Consider the following 22,548-nt stretch of genomic DNA (forward strand, 5'->3'; position numbering starts at 1 on the left):
ACATGGACCATTTTTTTAGAAAAACCAAGTCATAAAAGAGCAGGGCAGGATATGCTTCAGCCCCCTAAAAAGAAAAAGACTACTGAACACAAAGCAACCAGCTCTACGCCACTGGATATTTCATCTCCATCCATGTCACCAGTTTCCATGCACTCAGGTGACATAGACACCGGGAGCCCTACTCATGACCATGACTTTCAGAGAGTGGCCCCAGATAGTACAGATCCTTGGAACGCATTTAATGTAAGTCCACCAGACCGTGACATTGATGTGCTGAACCCGACATCACCACCAGGCACCACTACTTCCCATCATAGAGTTCTACCGCACACAGCTGACTACACAAAATTCAGATGCACTCCACAGAAGAGGAAGGTGACTTTTTAGCGGAGACTCTCTCCAAAACTGAGTGCTCAGGTCAATGTCTTCCTATGATAGGGTTAATGCTTAGTGTCTACAGAGATATTTATAGACCCAGTTAAGTCTAGGATACCAACACCTTGTATTAAGTGCAAGTACAAAACTTCTCTAAATGATCCGTGTAACATTAGGGGACACCCCACGGTGGCTTTCCTAGTGTTTACAACAGCTAGGAAAAAAGCTGCTTCCCAAAGTACAGGTGACACTCCCCCTCCGGGTAAGAGGAGTAAGCATATAGGACATGCCAGTCATTGGTGCATAACCAATTCAGTGGACCTACTCTTGTGGCATTATAGAGCTACCCGGGATGACATAGAGACTCTGGTACAACATGTACTAGATAAATATAAACAAAGAGCAGGGCAACTGGTTTCAGAGGGCAAACAAATCTCCTAGGCAGCTACTTTGTGTGCCCTGGACAGTGCGGATACTGTAGCACAAGTGATGAATCCTTCAATTGTACTACACAGACATGCTTGGCTGCGCATATCCTGATTTAAAGCTGAAGTTCAGCAAAACCTCTTAAACATTCCTTTTGTTGGAAAAAACCATTTGGCCCAAAGATGGATACTCCATTAGAATAAATAAAAAAGACACAAACTGCAAAATCCATGGGAGCGTTGCAGAACACAACACGTAAGCAGCCGTTCTTTCATAGGGTTCAGAACAGTGGGGCAGTCAAGACCACCACCACGGACATCCAGTCCTACCAGAAACAACAACTGGTATACCACTTGTAAAATGCTTGGGGTTACTACAGAGGAGTATATAAGAGGGACAATCAAAGATGTAAAGGTACTCCTGGAAAGGGAGCCTCTACTTCTAAACAATGACTCTCCTAAACTACCCCCCCCCCCAATTACTCACCTGTTTGGGGAAGACCGCAGCAGTTCCACCACCTTTGGCATGAAATAACATCTGATTAATGGGTGCTGTTCATCATTTAACATGGATGATGTTTAGACCTCGTACCACAGCCCCAAACATGCCTCCACACACACAGACCATCAACACCTTCACCTTAACAAGGAGGTGTTCAAAGCTCTGCTGTCCAAAGATGCCATAGAGCCAGTTCCAAAGAACACCTTGGAAGAGGCATGGGTATCAAGAAGTATAGGGAATACAAGAAGGATGGAACGCTGAGATCAATGCTGCATCTTTGCCTTTTCAATCCATACACGTTATCGGAACGCTTCCATATGGTAACATTACAGGATGTAATCCGTCTGCTTCAAAAACGCGACATCATGGTGGTACTCAAGTTTTTATTTTTATGTTTTTTATTTATAAACAGTTGGCATGTTACAGACATGAGCTTTTAAATTGGAAAGAGAAAATTACATGGTGGGCATTGCACATACTTCTGGTGTACAGCTAGACACATAGCACAAATTCTGTAAAACTCTAGGATGCAGAAAGGGTGTCCTCCCCAAACCCCCTGGCGCAGTAGTACAATGCAAGCACCTGATTTCGTTAGTGTTGTGGAACCCCCAGGTGAGTGATTCGCAACACTCAAGTGCTTGGGAGGACTTATGATTACTGTTTCGGGCCTTGGGTAAGATGTCAGTTTGCCGAAGATAGGTGGTAAAGGGTTCCCAGTTGTCTCCGAGGCGGTCCCCCGGCAGCATCAGGTCCTAGTAGTTGGATAATTGTTTGTGGCAGTATGTAACGTCTGTGAGCCAGTCTTGGGCTTGTGGTGCCCATGCGTGTCCCCATTTCATTGCTATTCTTTGCTTTGCGGTAAGGAGCATCAAAGCAAGCAATTTACAGGAATCACTGGGCATATCCCTTACAAGGTCCAATAGCCCCAACAGTGGGGGTGGGGATACCGGTATGTTTGTGACTCTCCATATTGTGCAGAAGATCTCCACCCAGTAAGCAGCAATTGCAGGACAGTGCCAGGCCAAGTGAATGAAGTCCCCCTGAAGTGAATGGCAGCGTGGGCCGCGGGATCCTGGGATAGCCCCATCAGGTGTATTTGTATAGGGGTTCGGTATGGATTGTGCAAATATTTGAAAAGGATAAGTCGTAGTCTGTAGTTGGGAGAAAGCCTCTCAGGCTGGCCGCAGTAGAAGGCCCACTGGGTATCGGTTAGGAGAAGGGTGAGGTCTTTTCGCCCAGGCCTCTCAGGCTGGTGTGGTGCGCTGCATGTGGTTATATAGTAATGTTATCAGTTTCCGGGGCGAGGGTGTTGTTTATGTCGGCTAACGTTGTGAGTGTCATTGGGGGAGCTGGGAAGGTGTTGTGAAGAGCCCGTCATGTTACACGCAATTGGTAATGCCAAAGGACGCCCAAGGGCGCGCCGGTGTTGGTTGTTGAGGTTGGAGGGGCAAGGAATTTGCCATCAGGATAGAGATACGCAAAGGTATGAATATTTTGCTTGCTGGCACGGCTGATTGCGCCTTTATCATGTAAAGGAGGTAACAGGGTGTTTTGCCACTGGAACGGATGGAGCATACAGTTGAGTGGTGCCTGTGCATCTTGCCATCCTGATCCATGCCCAACGCATACATTGCGGAGTGTCGATCTCTGAGCCTGGCAGTTTATAAGGAAGAAATAGCGCTGTATATAATGGCCACAGGGAGATCTTGTCTGTCTTGAGCGTGATGTGTGGTTGAAAAGGTGTGGGGTGAGTGCAGTAGTGTAAGAAATGTGCCTGGGCACATAGCGCATATAGCTGCAGATCTGGTGCACCCAGCCCTCCCTGTGATTGTGGCAGTGTTAGAAGTTCGTATGCAATGTGTTAGAAAGGTGATCCCGGGGGAGGCAGAAGATGTCTGACTGACCACCCCTAGGTCCACCCCTCCGTCTAGAAGTAGCCGAGCGTTATCGAGACGCCTCCGGGGTGAGGGTACTCTCCTAGGATCGTACAGCAGAGTAACCACACCACTACAAATGGACACCACACAAGAGGATAAGTTCTTAGGCTTTATCAAGAATAAAGGTTGCTTGTCTTCAGCGATATGTACAGGCAGATCGAGGGATCTGGAAAGTCTCGTAAATAAGGGACAGGGTAGCGGGACAGTCTCGGTACTGGTGACGGAAGGGATACCCCGCGCACAGCTCTCAATCCTCGAGCCGGGGGGTTCCAGGAGGTCGAGCCGCGGCAGCGCCAGCAGGCCTCGTCAGGTGGTCTTCAACGGAGAGGGGGCCGCGGCAGCAGCAGCAGGCCTCGAGGGGTTTTCGGCGAAGGTGGACCGCGGCAGCGCCAGCAGGCTCCAAAGATGGTTCAGCTAAGATGGACCGCGGCAGCGCCAGCAGGCTCCAAAGATGGTTCAGCTAAGATGGACCGCTGCAGCGCCAGCAGGCTCCAAGGTGGTTCAGGCTTCAGGGTAATGAGTTCTTCTCTGGGTCAGCCGCGACAGGGTCAGCAGGAATCTTGACTCCAGGATACAACTGGAGTCCTACTCCGGGGCTGGCCCAGATATAGGACGGGAGTCCTTTGATGTCCGGACCCTCGCGCCTGGGGGTCAGAGGGGCCGGGATGATGATGTCCAGACACCCAGCAGGGGGGTGGAGCCAGCACCCAGGGAGGCCGGAGGGCGATCGATACCAGGCGTCCGGGGACGGCTGGAGGGCCATCGAAACTCCCCTCCTCTTGGATCCGTTGAGTGGCAACTCCATCCCATAGTCTTTTATGAATCGACGATAATACCCAGTGAGCCCTAGGAAGGCTCGGACTGCGGTCTGGGTGACCGGGGGCTCCCAGGCCACGATGGCGTCAATCTTTGGTTGGAGGGGAGCCACCTGGCCGCTCCCTACTTGGTGCCCCAGATAGGTCACAGACCCTTGGCCTATCTGGCACTTGCTGGCTTTTATTGTCAGTCCAGCCCGTCGGAGGGCCGTCAGGACCTCCCAGAGGTGTGTTAGGTGCTCGTCCCAGTGGAGGCTGTATACCGCAATATCGTCCAGATATGCGGCACTGAACTCTTCTAGCCCCGCCAGTACTCTATTCACTAGTCTCTGGAAGGTGGCCGGGGCGTTCTTCATGCCATAGGGAATCACTTTGAAGTGGAAGTGGCCGTCGGGGGTCGAGAAGGCAGATCGCTCTTGTGCACCAGGGGTGAGGCCGATCTGCCAATACCCGGCCGTGAGGTCGAAGGTGCTGAGATACTTAGCGGCCCCCAGGCGATCGATCAGTTCATCCACCCGGGGGATGGGATGGTTGTCGGTCCTGGTGACAGCATTCAGCCCCCGGTAGTCGACACAGAACCGGAGCTCCGGGGGGCGCCGGGGGCGGTGGCTCTGGGGACCAGGACAACGGGACTGGCCCAGGGACTGTTTGAGGGTTCGACTACCCCCAGAGCTAGCATCTGTGCAACTTCGGACTGAATGCAAGCCCGAACTCGGTTGGGAACTCAAAGCCCGTTGTCGTACAGGCGGGCTGTCCCCGGTGTCGACATCGTGGACACAGCACTGGGTGACCTCGGGAGTGAGGGAAAATAGGTCTGCAAATTGCCCCAGCGGTTTCCGGCAGTCGTGGTGCTGTTCTGGGGTCAGGGTAGAGGAGAGCATGACCCCTCCGGCGGAGCCGTCCCTCTCAGTGGTACTCAGGAGGTCTGGTAGGGGCTCGGAGTCGTCTTCAGCCCCGTCATCTGTAGCTAGCAGCAGGCTCAGCTCCGTGCGGGCAAAGTGAGGCTTGAGCCGGTTGGCGTGTAGAACCCGGAGGGGGTTCCGGGGGGACTCCATGTCCACCAAGTAAGTGACGGGGCTCTTGCGCTCCACCACTTTGAAGGGCCCCGTCCATTGGTCCTGGAGGGCGCAAGGTTCGACCGGGGACATGACCCAGACCTGCTGGCCAGGCTCTAACTCAATGGACGAGGCGTTCTGGTCATACCAGCGTTTCATCTCCTGACTGGCCTCAAGGTTGGCCTCGGCAAGTTCCCGGAACTTCCGAGTCTGGTTGCGGAGGGTCAGGAGGTACCGGTAGACATCCGGTGGAGCGTCTCGGACAGCCGCCTGCCAGCCTTCTTGACCAGGCTGAGGGGACCTCGGACAGGATGCCCATACAACAGTTCGAAGGGGCTGAACCCCAGGGACTTCTGGCGCACCTCCCGATAGGCAAACAGGAGGCAGGGCAGCAGGACGTCCCATCTGCGTCGTAGCGGCTCTTCTAAGCCCTTGATCATCCCCGTCAGTGTTCGGTTAAACCGCTCTACAAGTCCATTTCCTTGGGGGTGATACGGGGTGGTGAATTTATGTGACCCCGCACTGTTGCCACAGGGACCGCATATATTTAGATATAAAGTTTGTGCCCCGATCACTCACGACTTCTCGGGGGAAGCCGACTCTGGAGAAGATCCCCATTAGCGCTCGGCCCACCACGGGGGCCGTGATGGTTCGGAGGGGGATCGCTTCTGGATAGCGGGTGGCATGGTCCACCAGAACGAGGATGAAGCGGTGTCCCTGAGAGGTGCGGGGGTCCAAGGGCCCCACTATGTCGATCCCCACTCGCTCGAAGGGGGTGGTTACCACGGGAAAAGGTTGGAGCGGGGCCTTGACTTTCCCCCCGCTCTTCCCGCTGGCTTGACAGGTCGGACAGGTTCTGCAGTGGTTGCTTACATCGTTGCGCATTTTCGGCCAGTAAAAATGGGTCACCAGGCAGCTGTAGGTTTTGTCCTGCCCCAGGTGCCCGGCGAGGGGCACGTCGTGTGCCAGGTTCAAGAGGAAGTCTCTGAATCGGAGGGGGACTACCAGTACCCGGCTGGCTCCCAGTTCGGCAATCTTCTGCTCGCTGTAGAGGAGGTTGTGGTCCCAATAGACCCAGTGGGACCCCGAGGGGTTTCCAGCGGCTTGAGTGGCGGCTTGTTGTCGGATTCCCTCGAGGGAGGGACATGTTTTCTGTTCCTGCCGGAACTGTTTGCGGGTGGGGCCACCTTCTTGGCGCCATTGAGCTAGTTCTCGAAGGTGGCCGAGCTCGGTGAGGTCTTCAGGGTTGGGCCCCTGGGGCCCGGGTTCAGGGTCGGCGTCCTCGGGGACGGTGGGCGGCGGAGGTGCGGGCCACTCCAGTTCTTCAGGCGGGGGGTCTTCGTTCGGGGCGGAGGCCCGGGCGGTCATGGATTGAGTGGTCGCACAGGCCCACTCGGGAAGGACGAGCATCCCCAGATGCTCTCTCCGCTCGATGTGGGCCCAGGGGGAACTTTCCAGGTCATTCCCGAGGAGGCAGTCCACAGGGGCATCATCCCGGACAGTTACTTTCAGCATGCCCGACACCCCTCCCCATTCGAAGGGGATCCGTGCCATCTGGCACAAGCTCTCGGAGTTGTCCGCCGACCGTTCTGGGCACAGGACGTTGGGTAGGATATGTTCAGGTGTTACCAAATGGCAGCGGACCGCCGTTACGCTGGCTCCAGTATCACGGAGGGCCTCGGCCCGGTGTCCATTAATGGTGACCCACTGGCGGTACTTCTGTGTGTTGCCTGGGATCGGGGCTCGGGGGATCATGTCTCTTTCGCCCAGGCACACCAAAGACATAGCGGCGGGCTCCAACGCGGCCTGCTCGGGATCGTCATCTTCTTCCTCGCCTCTTTCTTACCCCAGGGCGGCGGCCGCGATCTGGCGGGTTGGCGGTCCGGTGGTGCTGGGTCGTTGGTTCATCGGGCAGAGGAGTCATTAGCATAGTGACCCTGCCGCTGGCATCTGTGGCAGGTAACGTTCTGGTGGGGTCCCGGTCGGGTTGGAGGGGCCCCCCTTCGGCCCAGGGTTGGCTAAGTGGAGGTAGAGGAGGACCCCGTGGGGGCGTCTCGGCCCCTGCTCTGGCCTCCTCCGGCGCCTCGTGGTCGGTGGTTCCCTGGAGATCCCGGCCATACTCTCCCATCGGGCTCCGGGGGACTCGGGTGCTCACCCATCTATCAGCCTCGACAGCGAGTTTTCGGGGCTCTGTCAGTTTGCTGTCGAGGAGATGTTGCCGGAGTTCGATGAAGCAGTTGTTGGAGAGGTGTTCCCATAGAATGAGGTCGACCAACTGCTGGTAGGTGGTGACCCGACTGCCTTTAATCCACCCTTCGAAGGCTCTGCTATAAAAGTTTACGTACTCCACCCATATGGTACCGGGGATTTTCTTACAGTCTCGGAATCGCTGCCGGTACATTTCGGGGGTGAGTCCGTAGCGAGTGAGGAGGGCTGTTTTCATATGTTCGTAGGAGGTCATCTTGGCATCGGGAAGCTCTAGCAGGGCGTCCCTCCCTTCATTGACTAACTTCCCCCACAGGCCGGCGCCCAGTCCTTGAGGGGTACTCGATGGGCGGTCATGGCTACTTCGTACGCTTTGAACCACTGTTGGATGTCGTCCTTTTTATAATACTCTTTGACGACATCCTTGGGGGTGTGTACCTTCGTATCCACAGGTGGGGGCGAGGTCTTGCCCCCGGAGGCGCTGGCCTCACTCGTTTTGGCTTTGATTTCGAGTTCTTTAAGGCCACGTTCGTGCTCGAACGGGAGTTTCTTCTCCTCGAGGTCTCTCTGCCTTCGTATTTCCTCCAGATCTCCTTCTAGCCGTAGTTGCTCAAGGGCTATCTTCTTTTCTGCTAGCTGTAGTTCTCCGTCTAGCCGGAGTCGGGCGAGCTCCAACTCGTGGAGCCGGTTCCTCTCTCGTTCTCGGGCGTCTTCGTGGGAGAGGCCCGTGTCTAGGTTTGCGGGTCTTTCCCCCGCTGGGAGTGTGTCGGCCTCTGGGTTATCTTCGCTCCGGGGAGCCGTCGCTCCTGCCTCCACCCATGTTTGTAGAGCCGACTTGAAATCTTCTTTGGTGCTTAGACCAGTGGTAGCGATGCCCAGGTCTTTGCAGAATTGTTTTAATTCCTTATGACTGTACTCTTCCATTTTTTCTTTTCGGAACTCTGCGGTCGGTCTGGTTTCTTAAGTAGTCATGGTTGCGGTGTGTTTCTGGCGGTAGTGGTTGAGTCACTCTCTGTACGATTTGCGTTGGCTCGGATCGCACCGCGTGCCACCAATGTTAGAAAGGCGATCCCGGGGGAGGCAGAAGATGTCTGACTGACCACCCCTAGGTCCACCCCTCCGTCTAGAAGTAGCCGAGCGTTATCGAGAGGCCTCCGGGGTGAGGGTACTCTCCTAGGATCGTACAGCAGAGTAACCACACCACTACAAATGGACACCACACAAGAGGATAAGTTCTTAGGCTTTATCAAGAATAAAGGTTGCTTGTCTTCAGCGATATGTACAGGCAGATCGAGGGATCTGGAAAGTCTCGTAAATAAGGGACAGGGTAGCGGGACAGTCTCAGTACTGGTGACTGAAGGGATACCCCGCGCACAGCTCTCAATCCTCGAGCCGGGGGGTTCTGAGAGGTCGAGCCACGGCGGCGCCAGCAGGCCTCGTCTAGTGGTCTTCAACGGAGAGGGGGCCGCGGCAGCGCCAGCAGGCCTCGAGGGGGTTTCGGCGAAGGTGGACCACGGCAGCGCCAGCAGGCTCCAAAGATGGTTCAGCTAAGATGGACCGCGGCAGCGCCAGCAGGCACCAAAGATGGTTCAGCGAAGATGGACCGTGGCAGCGCCAGCAGGCTCCAAGGTGGTTCAGGCTTCAGGGTAATCAGTTCTTCTCGGGGTCAGCCGCGACAGCGTCAGCAGGGCTCTTGACTCCAGGATACAACTGGGGTCCTACTCCGGGGCTGGCCCAGATATAGGACGGGAGTCCTTTGATGTCCGGACCCTCACGCCTGGGTGTCAGAGGGGCCGGGATGATGGTGTACATACACCCAGCAGGGGGGTGGAGCCAGCGCCCAGGGAGGCCGGAGGGCGATCGATACCAGGCGTCCGGGGACGGCTGGAGGGCCATCGAAACTCCCCTCCTCTTGGATCCGTTGAGTGGCCACTCTACTACCTGGGTGGATCTTGGTGCCTCGATGTCGGGGCTTCGCTGGGGCCTTGGCCGGGGTCGGGCCGAGGCCACGTGCTCGGGACGTGATGGGCCCAAGATGGAGTCGGACCTGTAGGGGTGGTCCGGAGTGTTAGCCGGACCGGTAGTGGTGGGGCATGCAGGGTACGCCGTGTTCCAGGGGGGAGAGCCGTGGTTTGCCACTCGTTGGTAGTTCGTGTAGGGTCGTGCCAAGGGGGCGACCGAGGCTTGCTGGAGGCCCGATGTCGTCCTGGGCCCGCCATGCGGGAGGGGTAGGACCACGCCACGAGGCCGGGTCCAATTCAATGCAGGGCTGTTTGCCTGCCCAGACTAGCGTGATGAGGTTGGAGCAAAGACGTTTAAAAAGGCCTTTGTAATTGGGATCGGAATATTCACAAATAAAGACATTTGGTTTGCACGACCATCTTTGCAATGGCTATCCATCCTGCCATGGACAATGAAAGCTCAGACCACAGAGGAACATGGTCCTCTAACCAGGCTATGGCTCTGCTAAAGTTAGCTTGCTATAGTTCCTCAACATTCCTGCTGACCAGGGTGCCCAGGTATTTAATGGGCCCATTGGTAGCTGGTAGTCTATGGGAACTAAACTGTGGCATCCGTTAAGGGAAGAAGCGTAGATTTGGCCCAATTAACTTGAACACCAGACAAGCCTCTGAATCATTTGACTTCACAGATTAATGGGGAGAGATTAGTCTCAGGGTGAATAGCATAAAGGGTAATGTTGTCAGCATGAAAGGATATGACCAGTCCAGGAGATGTAAAGCCTATGCACCGGTTTGTGTGGTGCTGACTGATTTTGGCCGCTAGGGGTTCTATTGCGATGGCGAAAATTAAGGGGGCGAGTGGGCACCATTGCTGCGTGCCCATGGTCACCGCGAAAGGGTGTGATATTTACCCATTGAGGCATGCTAGGGTGGTGAGCAGAAGTTAGAGCAGGCGTATCTGTGCAATGAAGTTGGCGCCGAGACCTAGTCGAGATAGCAATGGGAAGAGGTATTCCCACTAAAGCTTTTCCAACGCTTTTGTGTCACTGAACTGTGCAGCCACTGCAGAGTTACTGGGATGCAGATGATGCATTACTGCAAATATGGTTCCTAAGTTATGGGCCGTGGAGCAGCCCAGTATAAATCTGGGTTGATCGGGTCTGATCCTTACAGTACTGTAGCGAATATTTTGTTTTCTATGTTGATGAGACAGGGGGCAACATGAGTCGCATTGGTTAGCTGGCTTGTCCGGCTTGAGGAGTGAAAATTACTGCCTCCCGCATCGATGGGGGATTGGAGGGGCCAGCCCACATTAAGGGTGTCCCGGGAGCTCTATCTGGGGGGGGGGGCGGCTGGCGATTGCCTGTTTTATCTCCTCTGCAGTTTAACAACTCCTGCTGTGCATCTGATAGCCATACCAATTCGATGGCATCAAAGTAGGAATGGAGGTCAGAGGGAGCTGCCCTTTGCAAAGTGGAGTAGAGGTGGGCAAAAAAGTCAACCACGATTTGTAGGAGCTCTGGGGTGGAGGAGCAGGTTTGAATCCCTGGGTTGAGAAGTTTGGAGATGTAGGATGAAGCATGTGGACTCTGGAGCAGCCTGGCCAAAGTTCTAACAGGGCTATCACCCTCACCGTATCTACGGGCTTGGGTCTTTCTCCATGAAAAGTGTTTCTCTCAGCGCCTCATCCTGATACATCAACATCTTGTTGCGTATGCTTGCCAGCGTGTCTGGGATGCTGGAGCAGTAGAAATGGGCTTCAAGCGTAGCAATGTTGGTTTCGAGTTTCAAAAGTGTCCCACATATGGATTTGAGGATGCTGTGCTGTTTGGCTATACACATGCCGCGTATGACCGCTTTGAAAGTATCCACAAGCACGGCTTGAGAGTCGACTAAGCCTGTGTTTTGTTCAAAGTATTCTTGAATAGTTGTGCGTATTTCCTCTCTGAAGACCGTGTTCCTGAGAGCTCCCTGTGGTAGTTTTCTTGAGAATGCGCTAGGTAGGGTGTGGGGAGGCTGAAGAACTAATTGCACCATGGAATGATCTTGGAGAGTGTGCAGTAAATGAGACCGTTGGCTGCCAGGCCAGTATGTTCCTGGTTGCCAGTCAGTAGTCAGTCCTTGACCATGCCCATGCAGCAATGAGAAGCATGTGCTTTAATGCATGGTATGGTGGATATCGCGCCAGAGATCAGTTAGGTGGTTGTCCATGATTATCGTGGTGAGTGTCGAGACCGCTTGGGGATGGGGTCGTCTGGAACTACCTGCTCTGTCCATCATGTCGTCCAGTGCGTCATTATAATCGCCACACCAAAGAACTGTCGGCGGGCCAGCACTGACAGTTAGGCGCCAAACCCTGACGAAGAAGTTGGAATTGTCTATATTTGGTCCGTAGATGGTGGCAAGAGTTATGGAGTGATTGTACAATGTGCCTACTAATATGACATATTGACCTTCGCTTTCGCAAATGCAGTGGGTGGTGGTCCAAGCCTGGCCCCTATGTATGAGTACACAGATCCCTCTCGCGTAATTAGAGTATATTGATGAGTAGGATAGACCCCAGTCCCTAGTGAGTAAGGTGGGAAGAGTGTTGCTAATTAGGTGAGTGTCTTGGAGTAGGCAAATATCGATCTTGTGCCTGTTCAGGTACTCATGCACTAGATGAACTTTCCTGCCATCATTGAGGCCCCTTATGTTCCATGTGATGAGTCTGACCATCGCTGCCCTAGTCATCCTTACACTTGGGGGGAGATCGCCAAGTGGTTGCCATGCTGTGTATGTGGTGGAATGTGCAGTGCCCTACACATTAGTACGATAATAGTGTATGTGCATGCCATTAGGCCAACAATTTTTAGATGCATTAAACCAAACTTGTTTAACTGTCCCCAAGAAGAAAAAAAATTACCCACACCAACCCCCAATAAGGTTATGGTTCACTCACCCAAAACATTGTCAATTGGAAGTTATCCCCAGGGGCAGTGGAATCTCCGAGCTTACGACCCGCCGTGAAGGCTGAGTGGCCAGGCGTCCGTCATGGGAGGGCCTCCAGCCACATAGCACATAACAGCACGCCCACAAACACAGGCAGACTGTCTCTGATAAAACATTTGGGGAGTGCTCTGACTGCATTCCAATACATTAGAGAAGAACAGCACATTTAAAAAGGCAAATGGTTTGTAACCCAGCACGGCCTGTGCTTCTAAACACTATAACAACTCTTGTATTATTGAACAGAAGAAAATAAATAGTTCAAAGCTAATCATTGTCACTCAGTAGCACCTCAGATGGGGTCGTTATGTGAGTTCCCGGAAACTGAGAGCCTTGACTTGTTGCTTAGCAGACTTGAAGGCTTGTTTCGCATCTGAAATGGTTCATTTTGCCATTTGCGAGTAATTTCAAGCTTGGCTGGATACAACATGGCATATTTTATATTGGCCTGCTGCAATAGATGTTTAGTTAGTTGGAAGTCCCGGCGGGCCGCCTGCACCGCCAGAGTTAAAATCGTGATAGAATGATATATTGGATTTGGCCCCATTCTCTGGCCAGCTTAAGGATCGTGTCGCGGTTCTTTCAGTGCAGCAGGTGTGCCACAATCTAGCAGGGGGGGGCTCCTGGCGGGGGCCTGCGGACCATCGACTGGGCTCTTTTAGTGATGAATACCGGGGACAAGTCTGTGCCAAAGGGGTCCCATAATGTGGTATCCACTAAGTGCTCCATTCTTAAGACTGCGGTGGACTCCGGCACCCCCCCACCACTCGAATGTTATTGCGCCTCAACCGGGCTTCAAGATATTCTTTGTTTTGTTTGAGTTCTAGGACTTTGTCCATGCACAGGAGTTGTTCGGAGGTGGTTGCTATATTGTCTTCTGATTCCGAGATGCAGGATTACATGTGGTTGAGTCTTGAATTGTGGGCATCCACTCGGTTCTTCACCTTGTCAAGGCTGGAGGACAGTATATCTAGCTTGGTGTCTGTTTTTCAGACTTGACTTTACCTCCAGCAGAATTTCTTTTAATTCTAGGTCCTGTTCTTCGGTGTTGTCTGTGGGGTGAGAGGCAGCACCCTTCCCCACCTCGTGATAAACTTGCCTGGCGCTGCTTTTTCTCTCAATGGAGAGTTTCTTTTGCTGGCCCTCCTGTTTGCCCATAGTTGTATGTGATCTGGGATCAGCTATTCCGTACGTCATCCTGGAATCGGAGCAGCGACGAAGAGCACTTGTCCCCGTGGATCTTTGTGGGAGAAAGTCTTGGGGAATGTGTCTGTCGCTGTATCCGCATGGGAGGGGGCAAGAGAGCTGGCGCGCCGTGTAACTGTCCAGATGAGTTAATGGAGATTCCCAAGGGGATCAGGGCCCAGCCCAGCACAGAGTTGTCCGCTGTTCTGAGATTGCAGATCACTGCGAGTAGTGTGGCCCAAGTCACACCGTGCACTCTTCCACCCAGCGTCACTACAGGTTCTAGTTGTAGGATGCTGATGGCCTCTCCAAGAAGGTGGGGGGCTGCCCAGGTCCAGCATCCCAGCGCAAGTGGCACTTCATGCAGGAGGGGCCGGGGTAATCCGCCAAGCCGCTCGTGCCACACCCCCACTGCTCAGGCACAATCTCCTGCCGCCGGACTCCCTGGGTTCTCTGGAGCAGCAGCAGTGCATATAGTTAGGTAGGCCGCACAGCTATCGGGGCCTCCTCCAGATGGTCCACCGGGCCACCTCACAGGCACTAAGGCTCGTGAATCCAGAAGGTAGGGGAGGGTGTTGGGGAGCGGCAAACTCCAAAGCGGGGGGGGGTGATGCAGGCACTAGTGATGGCAAAATAAGGCCGCAAATTATTCTCGCCCAAGCTCACTGTGAACTCCGCCCCGGTATCCCCACAGGAGCCACCGACAAGACAGCGATGCCTTCTCCCGATTGGGGGGGGGGGCACCCAGGCCCGGCAGACCAGCGCAGTCCGCACCGCGCACAGAAGGGATCATAGCACCCCAGCAGCTCTGCTCCCACGGCACCCCCACAGCGCAGGCCAAGCCTCTCACTGTCGGTCAATGGGAAAGGGGCTGCTGTGTCAAGAGAGAGTGCCCCAAGGAGAGCTCCCAGCCACAGCAGGTCTCCCACGGTTCACGCCGGTATGCTTGCTCAGCCGGTGTGCTCCCACAAGGCTATCATAGCTGCAGCACCAGCATGCACCCTCACCGTCTGCTGATTTACTCTGGCACGCACCAGTTACGGCACCAATGCAGGTTAGCCACTGCACTTGCAGTGTCGCCAATGCACCCGGGCACCCCGCTCGCGATGCCGCGGCCAGAGGAACCACTTATTGGATGGATTCTGCTGTATTTCTGGATAGGCCGGCAGAGCTTGCCTAAAGTGTGGCCATTTTGCAGCACCGAGAGACCACATCTCTCCATGGTGGCCCTCAACTTGACGGACACCTACTTTCACATCTCCATTCATCCAGCATGCCACCGTTACCTCAGGTTTGTGGTAAGTGAATGTCCCTACCAATTAAAGGTCTTGACTTTTGGGATGACCATTAAGAGTCTTTACCAAATACCTGGCATGCCTGGCAGCTGCAGCAGCCGATCTAAGGAAACACAACATTTGTATCTTCCCATACCTGACAATTGTCTGATCAAGAGTTCAAGCAGACAAAAATGCCTGCAGCATACACAAATGAGCATCAACTTGTTACACAAATTGGGTTTCACAATTAATGCAACAGTCCCACTTACAGCCTCACCCAGATAGAAACATATCTGGGAATGACTCTAAATTAGATTATAGCTAAAGCATATCCTACAGACGAGCAGGTGCTCAATCTCCAGAGCCAACTGGTTCTTTATCATCCACAGTATCGCCTGTCTGTCAGGATAGTGATGCACCTCTTGGAAATAATGACATCCTGTATAGCAATTGTGCCACACGCCAGGCTTCCCATAATCCCCTACAGAAGTGTCTGGCATCTCCGTGGTCACAAGCGGAGGGCAGGGTAGAGGATAGTGTGAATTTCAACCTCTGTCCATTGGTCCTTGCAATGATGGAGCATGAAACTTCTCTAGGGCAGACCTTTTCGGACCCAATTACGCAAGTGATAATTACCACTGATGCATCACTGAAAGTGTGGGGAGCACATATTGAGGGGGTGCATGGAATGATCACCAACAAATGCTGCAAAACAATGTACTTGAACTTATAATTATTCAGGTAGGACTAAAAGCCTTCATCACCAATGTAATTGGGAAATTTGTTCTACAAAGAAAAGAAAACATGACAACAATGTATTGGGTACCGAAACTGGGGAACACCCATTCAATACAGTTGTCTCAATTAGCACAGGCGGCTTAACATTGGGCTCCTCACCATCACATCTACCTTCTGGCAGAATATCTCCCGGGAGTCGACAATTCTACAGCAGACCTGCTCAGCAGGATGCGGCAACAGGTCCACGAGTGGGAGTTCCACCCACAGGTCCCACAGCATTTGGTCCATCTTTATAGTACAGCTGGCCCATTGCACATTGGGGCCTATGCCTCTGCTGTGGGTGCTAACACAAACAATATCTGAATAAAGGCAGAGACAGGGAAGTGACCTTGTGGGTGCTCTAGGAGCAACCAGATTTGTTACTCTGGAGGTTGTCTTTCTACCCTCACTTCAAATTATATTTTCAAACGACATGTAAGACTTTAATTGTAGTCCAAAACTACAGTCCATGCACATACCTTATGCCATGCTCTACCCTGGGTACCTAAAGGTCATTCTGGATGTAAAAACTTGGATAGTCAAAGACCCTCCAGATCGCACTAATTTCTCAAAAAGCAATCGGAAGAAAATCCATCTATGTTAACACAGAACAGACATGAAGAATCAATAGAATGCATGAGTCACAGCGTTTAGATCTGGAGGTCCTAGTTAGTCACGAAAACGTAATGCATTATTTATATACAGAACCAACTAAACTACACAAACATCAGAAATTCTAAAGTTATAACTTTAAATTATAATTTGCACCCCCCCACAAAACTTAATTTAACTGGTGCACCTCCGAACACAGTGTTGACAACTCACTAGCCATAGTAAATGTACTTTTACTTGTTCCTTTCTCATGCACTGCTTAGACCCTTTCATATTACATCACCTATGGCATTCACCAGGCTCATGACATCTGAGATTACAACATTTAGCACACTGCATAGTAGAGGGTGAGTTATAGTTCTCTTACAGTGACTAGCCAGTATGTTATAGTGGTGTGGCGTACATTGCAGTGGCATGTCGTGGAGTTGTGTGTTGTAGAATGGAGTTTAGTAGCGTGTTGTAGTGGAGGAGTGTACAGTGGAGTAGAATGTTATTGAGTGGAGTGGATACATTGTAGTGTGGAAAAGTGTCATAGTGCCTTGCCATAGTGTATCGTAGAGTCGAGTTGTGTATTGTGGAGTGGCGTAAAGTGGAGTGTTGGCATTCAGTGTCGCTTTGTACAGTGTCATACGACTTTCTCTTTAGTCCCAAAAATGAAACGGCTGGAGCAAAACTGTTCACCTTTTTCAAGGAATTTATGTACATAATTTAATTGTATATTTTTCAAATGGGATGTAATTCCAGAGCCGTTGCCCCACTGTGTAGTCATAATATCCTCTCCTATTCTCGAAAGGATGTTGCATTGGTCTGTCTACCATTTAAAGGTTTTTGCATATTTAATTTTTTTATTTTAATTGTCAGTTTGCACATGATCCGGTTGCTCTCTAATAGTTATGTGCACACTTCAGGAAGCCCTGTTACCCCTTTGTTGGCTGCTAATTCCAAACTTTACTCCTTGAAATTGTTATATGTTGAGAAAATTATTCTGAGTGATTTGTCATTATTACGCTGTCACATGTTTTTTTTGCACTTTATGTATTAATTGGTATGTATTCTTTTAAGTGGCCCTCATTGGAGTACCAAAACTTTAATAAACTGAATTGAAAATGTTGAGTAAAGATAGAAAACAATCAAATTTGTTAGAAAAAAATAAAATAAAATCTGGATTAATGCTGGATCAGTCCCCAGTCAGAGTGGTATGGGAAGCCTTCAAGTCCTACCTCTGGGGATTTGCACAGCCAAAACATCATGGGCCCTAAAGTAACTCGGAAATAGCTAAATATCTTAAAATCCACAATTTAGGATCTTGAGAGACAAGACACTCAATCTGGTGAGACAGCTATGATGTTAAACTTACATACTGTACATCTTGAATTTAGAAAAAAAACACTGGGCATGAAGTTGGATTTTAGGGAAAATGTTCCACCTCCAGCACCTATGGATAAGGAAAATGCCCTGTAGGACCCTGGCCTGAATGCTAAATCCCTCCTGTGCTGCCAGTGATAATACGTTGATAGAAAGGGCAGTTGATAGAAAAGGCCCTTTTATGTTATTCTGGTTTAGATAATAGTATGAGACTACACACTCCTCTCGGATACCATATAATGAGATAATGACCACAGCATACTGAGATAAATAAACTATGGCCTGGCTGGAAATAGGTAGAAAGGAAGATATGTTTACTTTAAAACATGGTTGGGCACATGCCTGGGGGAGCACCATGAGCAGATGTGCTCACAACTGAATTGCGCATTTCTGCCACATAAAGCTCGCATATTTCAAGGGTTAACTCCCCCAGCACTTCAGAGGCAGTGATAATAACTCTGTTGAAACAGAGCAATCCAGAAGCATCCTGTAGTTTCTACAGAACTTTATTATGAATCAACATTGATAACATACTTCCTAATATCATTATGACTTGCCTGGATTTGTCCCTGTGTTGTGACGAAACACGGCTGGTTTGTTTCTTTCTGTACTGATCTGGATTGATTTATAAATCCATCTGCATGAAACTCGGGATGTCAACCTTCATTATTTCTTCACACTCATGCAGTGGTTGTTTCTTGTTTGGGTTTGTTCTCCACTGACCTGTTTGCACCGTGTACTCGCTAACCACATTCTGGACTCTTTACGCACATGCTACAGCGCCATCACTTCCTGTACATAATCTAAACCCGTCACCGATACAAAAACTCAGCAGCATGCAGTCTGCGAGTTTTCTTAATGTCTTTAGAACTGCTGCATCAAGAGGGGAGGGGTGCTGCAGTCTTTTTTGACATATGTTTTTGACTCCCTGAAATGGGGCTACAAGAGTGCGATGCTGCATAGAATGGGGATGGGTGTCAGGCTAGTGGCATGGATCACCCTGCTCTTTACATGCTCCACCACTGCAGTTAGATTTATTGAGCTTCACTGTACCGTTTGATATAACGTGAGATACTCGACCGGGATGCCCCTTATCCCCACTGCTGTTCCCTTGGTGTGCACACACCTCATTAGAGAGGCATACAGTTTGAAGGGTGGTGCTTTTTGCTATTCTTCCATGCAGAGGATATTTTGCTCTGTGTGTGATGCAAAACATGTTTAAAGACAACAACAGGGTAACATTTAACAAATTATCTGACTTTGCCTCTTTCCTTGGCTGAGCATATTGTCCTTGTGAGAATGGTGATCCTTCCAGGCTCCTAGCTGTTCATGAACATGCCCATCACTCCATCAGTCTTGTTTTGTCATGAACCTAAAATACCTAATGCTAATCTTGGCATGGGTAGACAGGCAGCACACAGTGGAATGACCAACATTGACCCTACCTGGTGGACCCCCAGCTCAACTTTCATAACTTTGCATTGTGGTGCTTCAGCGCACATCACAAGCTTCTGGTTTCATTGGTCCAGTGAAACACTCCATTGCTACTTCTATTGTAACTCCACACCAATGATGGTGTCAGGGCACATCTGAGGCACAAAACTAGCCGGCAAACAGATGGGGTATTACAGTCTCTCTTCTTCTCTGGGGCAGACGGCTCTTCGTAAGACACCTAGAAACTTTGCAGGCAGATGAACAGTGGGCCTTTGTTTGTGCCCAGGTAAACGGTATGTTGCTGAATAATAAACATGCACTCGTCGAGGTCTGATATCTTATTTGATAAAATAACTCCCCAACAGAGTTTAAAGCTATTGGGATTATCAAGAATGCAACAAGACTCAGATGTTCACAGAGTGAAGCTGATTTCATACACTCGTCCTAGTAATGCCACGAGTGACTGCTTTTTGGAAACGGCTTTTCAGTGAATTACACTTGATGACACAGCTGAAGACAGACCCTCACTCCTGGTGGTGCTACTAGGACATGCCGGAGATATCCTGCTCCCCAGTAGATACACAGCCTTGTGTTGGAGCCTCCCAATCGTGGTAATGTGGGGGGGGGGGGGGGGGGGGGTACAGGTCCTCTGCCTGAGGTCCATGTGGGACAGAAGACCTGTTTTTCTGCAATGATTCATCACACACGTATACATTTCTCCTCCAAATCTTCTGATGCCTAAAGGGCATCTGGACCCTTGGAGAAAAGACCTACACCAAAAAGAGGGGGCTCCAAAGCCCCGAAAAATGATTGGTGAAGACCTGACCTATTCTATATACTGGGCACGCATGCTACATGCCTGCACATCAATACCACTGTCTAGCCTACCTGTACACTGATAGTTGTGTATATCTTGCAATATTGAAACGTGTTAGTGTTGATATTAAAAATGACTACTAAAAAGTACACTTTTTTCATAAAGTCTGTTTGTTTCTGCTACGTAAACTCTGGTGTATTGGTATCATTGTTGTGTTGCAAACACAAGGACATGATGGAGGGAGCACTAAAACCTTTGAGACACTCACCCCCCTGTCACAGATCTGGGTTGAATCCATCATCGTTCTTTAACTCACTTTGCGACCCCAGTTCAGACCCAACTATATGCAAATCAGTCTTGACCCTCTTGCCTCATGGGAACAGTCCAGCCCGAACTGCCAAGCCAGACCTCAATGTCTGTCAGTAACAGGTTGACTTGTAGTCTATAGTAATGCTTTATGAAGTTGGAAAAAATATCCAGTTGGCAAGGGATGGAACAGTGGCAGAAAGTGAAGTTGAAAAGAGAACATATTCATGCATAGAAGTCTCATTCCAACAACTAACGCTGGAGGGGAATGACTAGAGTTCACTTGTTTGTTCAGGTCTCTGGATGTTTCTGATAAGCTGTAGCAGTCTCTTTGATGCAGTCATCCTGCAGTCATATACTTCCTCTCTTCTCCTCATTTAGTCTCCATTCTTTCCTGTGTTTTACTCTTTCCAGTCCCTCTCCGCCTCTCATTCTCTCACCCTTTTCCTTTGTGCCTCCCTTCGGCCTCACTGTCATCTTGTTTCCTGCTGGACAGTTTTTCTCTTTTCTTTCTGATCTCTTCCGGTTTTGTTCCTTACTAACTCCCCTTTTGTTGCCAAGATAGAGTTTAGAAAAAAGGAGTATAAAACTATGTTGGTCTTGAGCGTATACGAAGTACAATCTGTTTTTATTCATTACTTGTAATTAGATGTTTATCTCTCTCTCTTTCTCACGCAGGCAACGTTTGGATTTATTCCATTTATGCCCCAAATTATGCAGACCCCACTGCTGCAAACTACTGCCGCAAGGGGCTCTACCTCTACGCCTTCTGGATTACAACGTTGGTGTACATTTTCCTTGGACTGTTCGCCATTGGCTGTGGTATGTCTCTCTGCGCCTGTTGCATGTCGTCCAGAGCCTCTTCGGAAGTCCCTGAGTAGAAATATAGCGCTGAATCCCAACTCATGATTGACATTTCAGTAGACCTGGTATTGTTGGGTGTCAGTTCAGCTGACGTCATCTAATAATGATTATTTACTGGTCTACTCCTTTTTCTGTCCCAACAGCAGCTCTTCTGGTTCCTGTTGCAACAGGTTGTACTGGGCGAAAGAAAACCCTATGGACCCAATAAACAAAGACCAAAAGGAGTCTATTAAAACCAATAGAAGCCAAATGTACGAGTATGAGGTTGACAAACTAAAGGTCACAAAGACCTGATCACTGGGCGTGTCATTGAATGTGTGTCATTTGAAGTCATTAAACACCAATATTTTCCAATAAAAAGCCTAATGTAATCATTAGAGGACAGTTTTTGATGCCATCAGGAATTATCTTTATTGCAGCCTCAATCCTCTTCCTGAATAAATTAAGAACAACCGCCTGGGTCTGATGCCCAAGATGAAGTGGCCAACTTAGCTTACCTTTGACCTCCACCCTCCTTCCGGCTTCCTGACAAAGGCAGCCGGAAGAGCTCCAGAAAGGGTACACCCATACAGCTATTTGAGTAGAGCATCATCCTGTTCTTGCACTCCGGATCTTTTTCTGCTACTCCAGTGAGAAAAGTCCCTCCCTGCATAGAATTTGCCACTCCAAGTTCAAATTCACACTCCATTTTAAGACCGTGCACTGTTTCTGCATATAATATTAAATGGGCTTGAACTGTAATATGGGGCTTTGAGTAAATGTTTCTGTGAAAATATGCCTGACAGTCAACTTTAATGTAAACAAGCCTTGCAAATGTCAACCGGTCTGGCTTATAATGAAAGTGCCTCTTATTCTTGCACTCACACATCCATTCATCCACCCACTGACTCATTCTTGCATTTATCCACTTGCACAACCAAGCAGCCCCAAAAAACTCAACAACATATGCATGGCAGGCATATGCTTGCAATAACAAATAAAATCAAACATAGCAGCAGATAGCCATATCACAACAGTATTGTACATAGTGTATCTTTTTTGAAGAGTTAAGATGATTAGAACCAACACAGTCAATCTTGAAATGGTAAAAAATGAATACACCGTGGACATTACCATTCCATTATAGTCGCCTGATTTAGAGGCAGCGGCCGCACATGATGCGGCCCAGTGCACATTAAATGAGCGGTAAGCAAGCAGTTTGTTAATGCTCTCTGGGGAACTCTTGAATGCTCTGAAAAGTGAGGGTGACAAATTGTGGCAGCACATTCATTATATCAGAACTCTGATAATAGCCTCTGTGATTATTCCAGGACTCCTATTGTAAATGGATTTAGATTTTAGTAAGACTCTGATTTTGCCACCTTTCCACAGTGCAGCTCGTAAAGAGGCCTAAGAGCTAGTTCATGTGATGGAATACCATGTGAGTCGGTGCACTACATGATTAATGGTATTATGATGTTCACTATTCTAGTGAGCACCCTGCACCAGTCCAAACAACCCTTATGGTGATGGTTGTAAAGTCAACCTTATAGACCAGCTATCCTAGTGGTGGCATGGACAAAGCAGTCTTAGGCTAAACTCAAGAGGGCATGTGAAGCCAGCTGTTTTACCATATGGAATCCCTTTAATACCGAATGAAAGGACACCA

General features: G+C 50.2%; 1 protein-coding gene across 3 annotated transcripts in view; it reads left to right on the top strand.

The window, feature by feature from the left end:
* Nucleotides 1-21,274, top strand: part of LOC144798454 (transmembrane protein 272-like) — a 138,147-nt gene extending 116,873 nt beyond the window's left edge. For all 3 annotated transcript variants that reach the window (XM_078669341.1, XM_078669340.1, XM_078669339.1), the window contains one exon: nucleotides 20,715-21,274. In XM_078669341.1, coding sequence (XP_078525467.1) covers nucleotides 20,715-20,917 — 203 coding nt within the window. In that variant the 3' untranslated portion in view covers nucleotides 20,918-21,274. The remainder of the gene's footprint in view (nucleotides 1-20,714) is intronic.
* The last annotated feature ends 1,274 nt before the right edge of the window (nucleotides 21,275-22,548 follow it).

The sequence above is a fragment of the Lissotriton helveticus genome, chromosome 12 (assembly GCF_964261635.1).
Source record: "Lissotriton helveticus chromosome 12, aLisHel1.1, whole genome shotgun sequence".
NCBI lineage: Eukaryota > Metazoa > Chordata > Amphibia > Caudata > Salamandridae > Lissotriton > Lissotriton helveticus.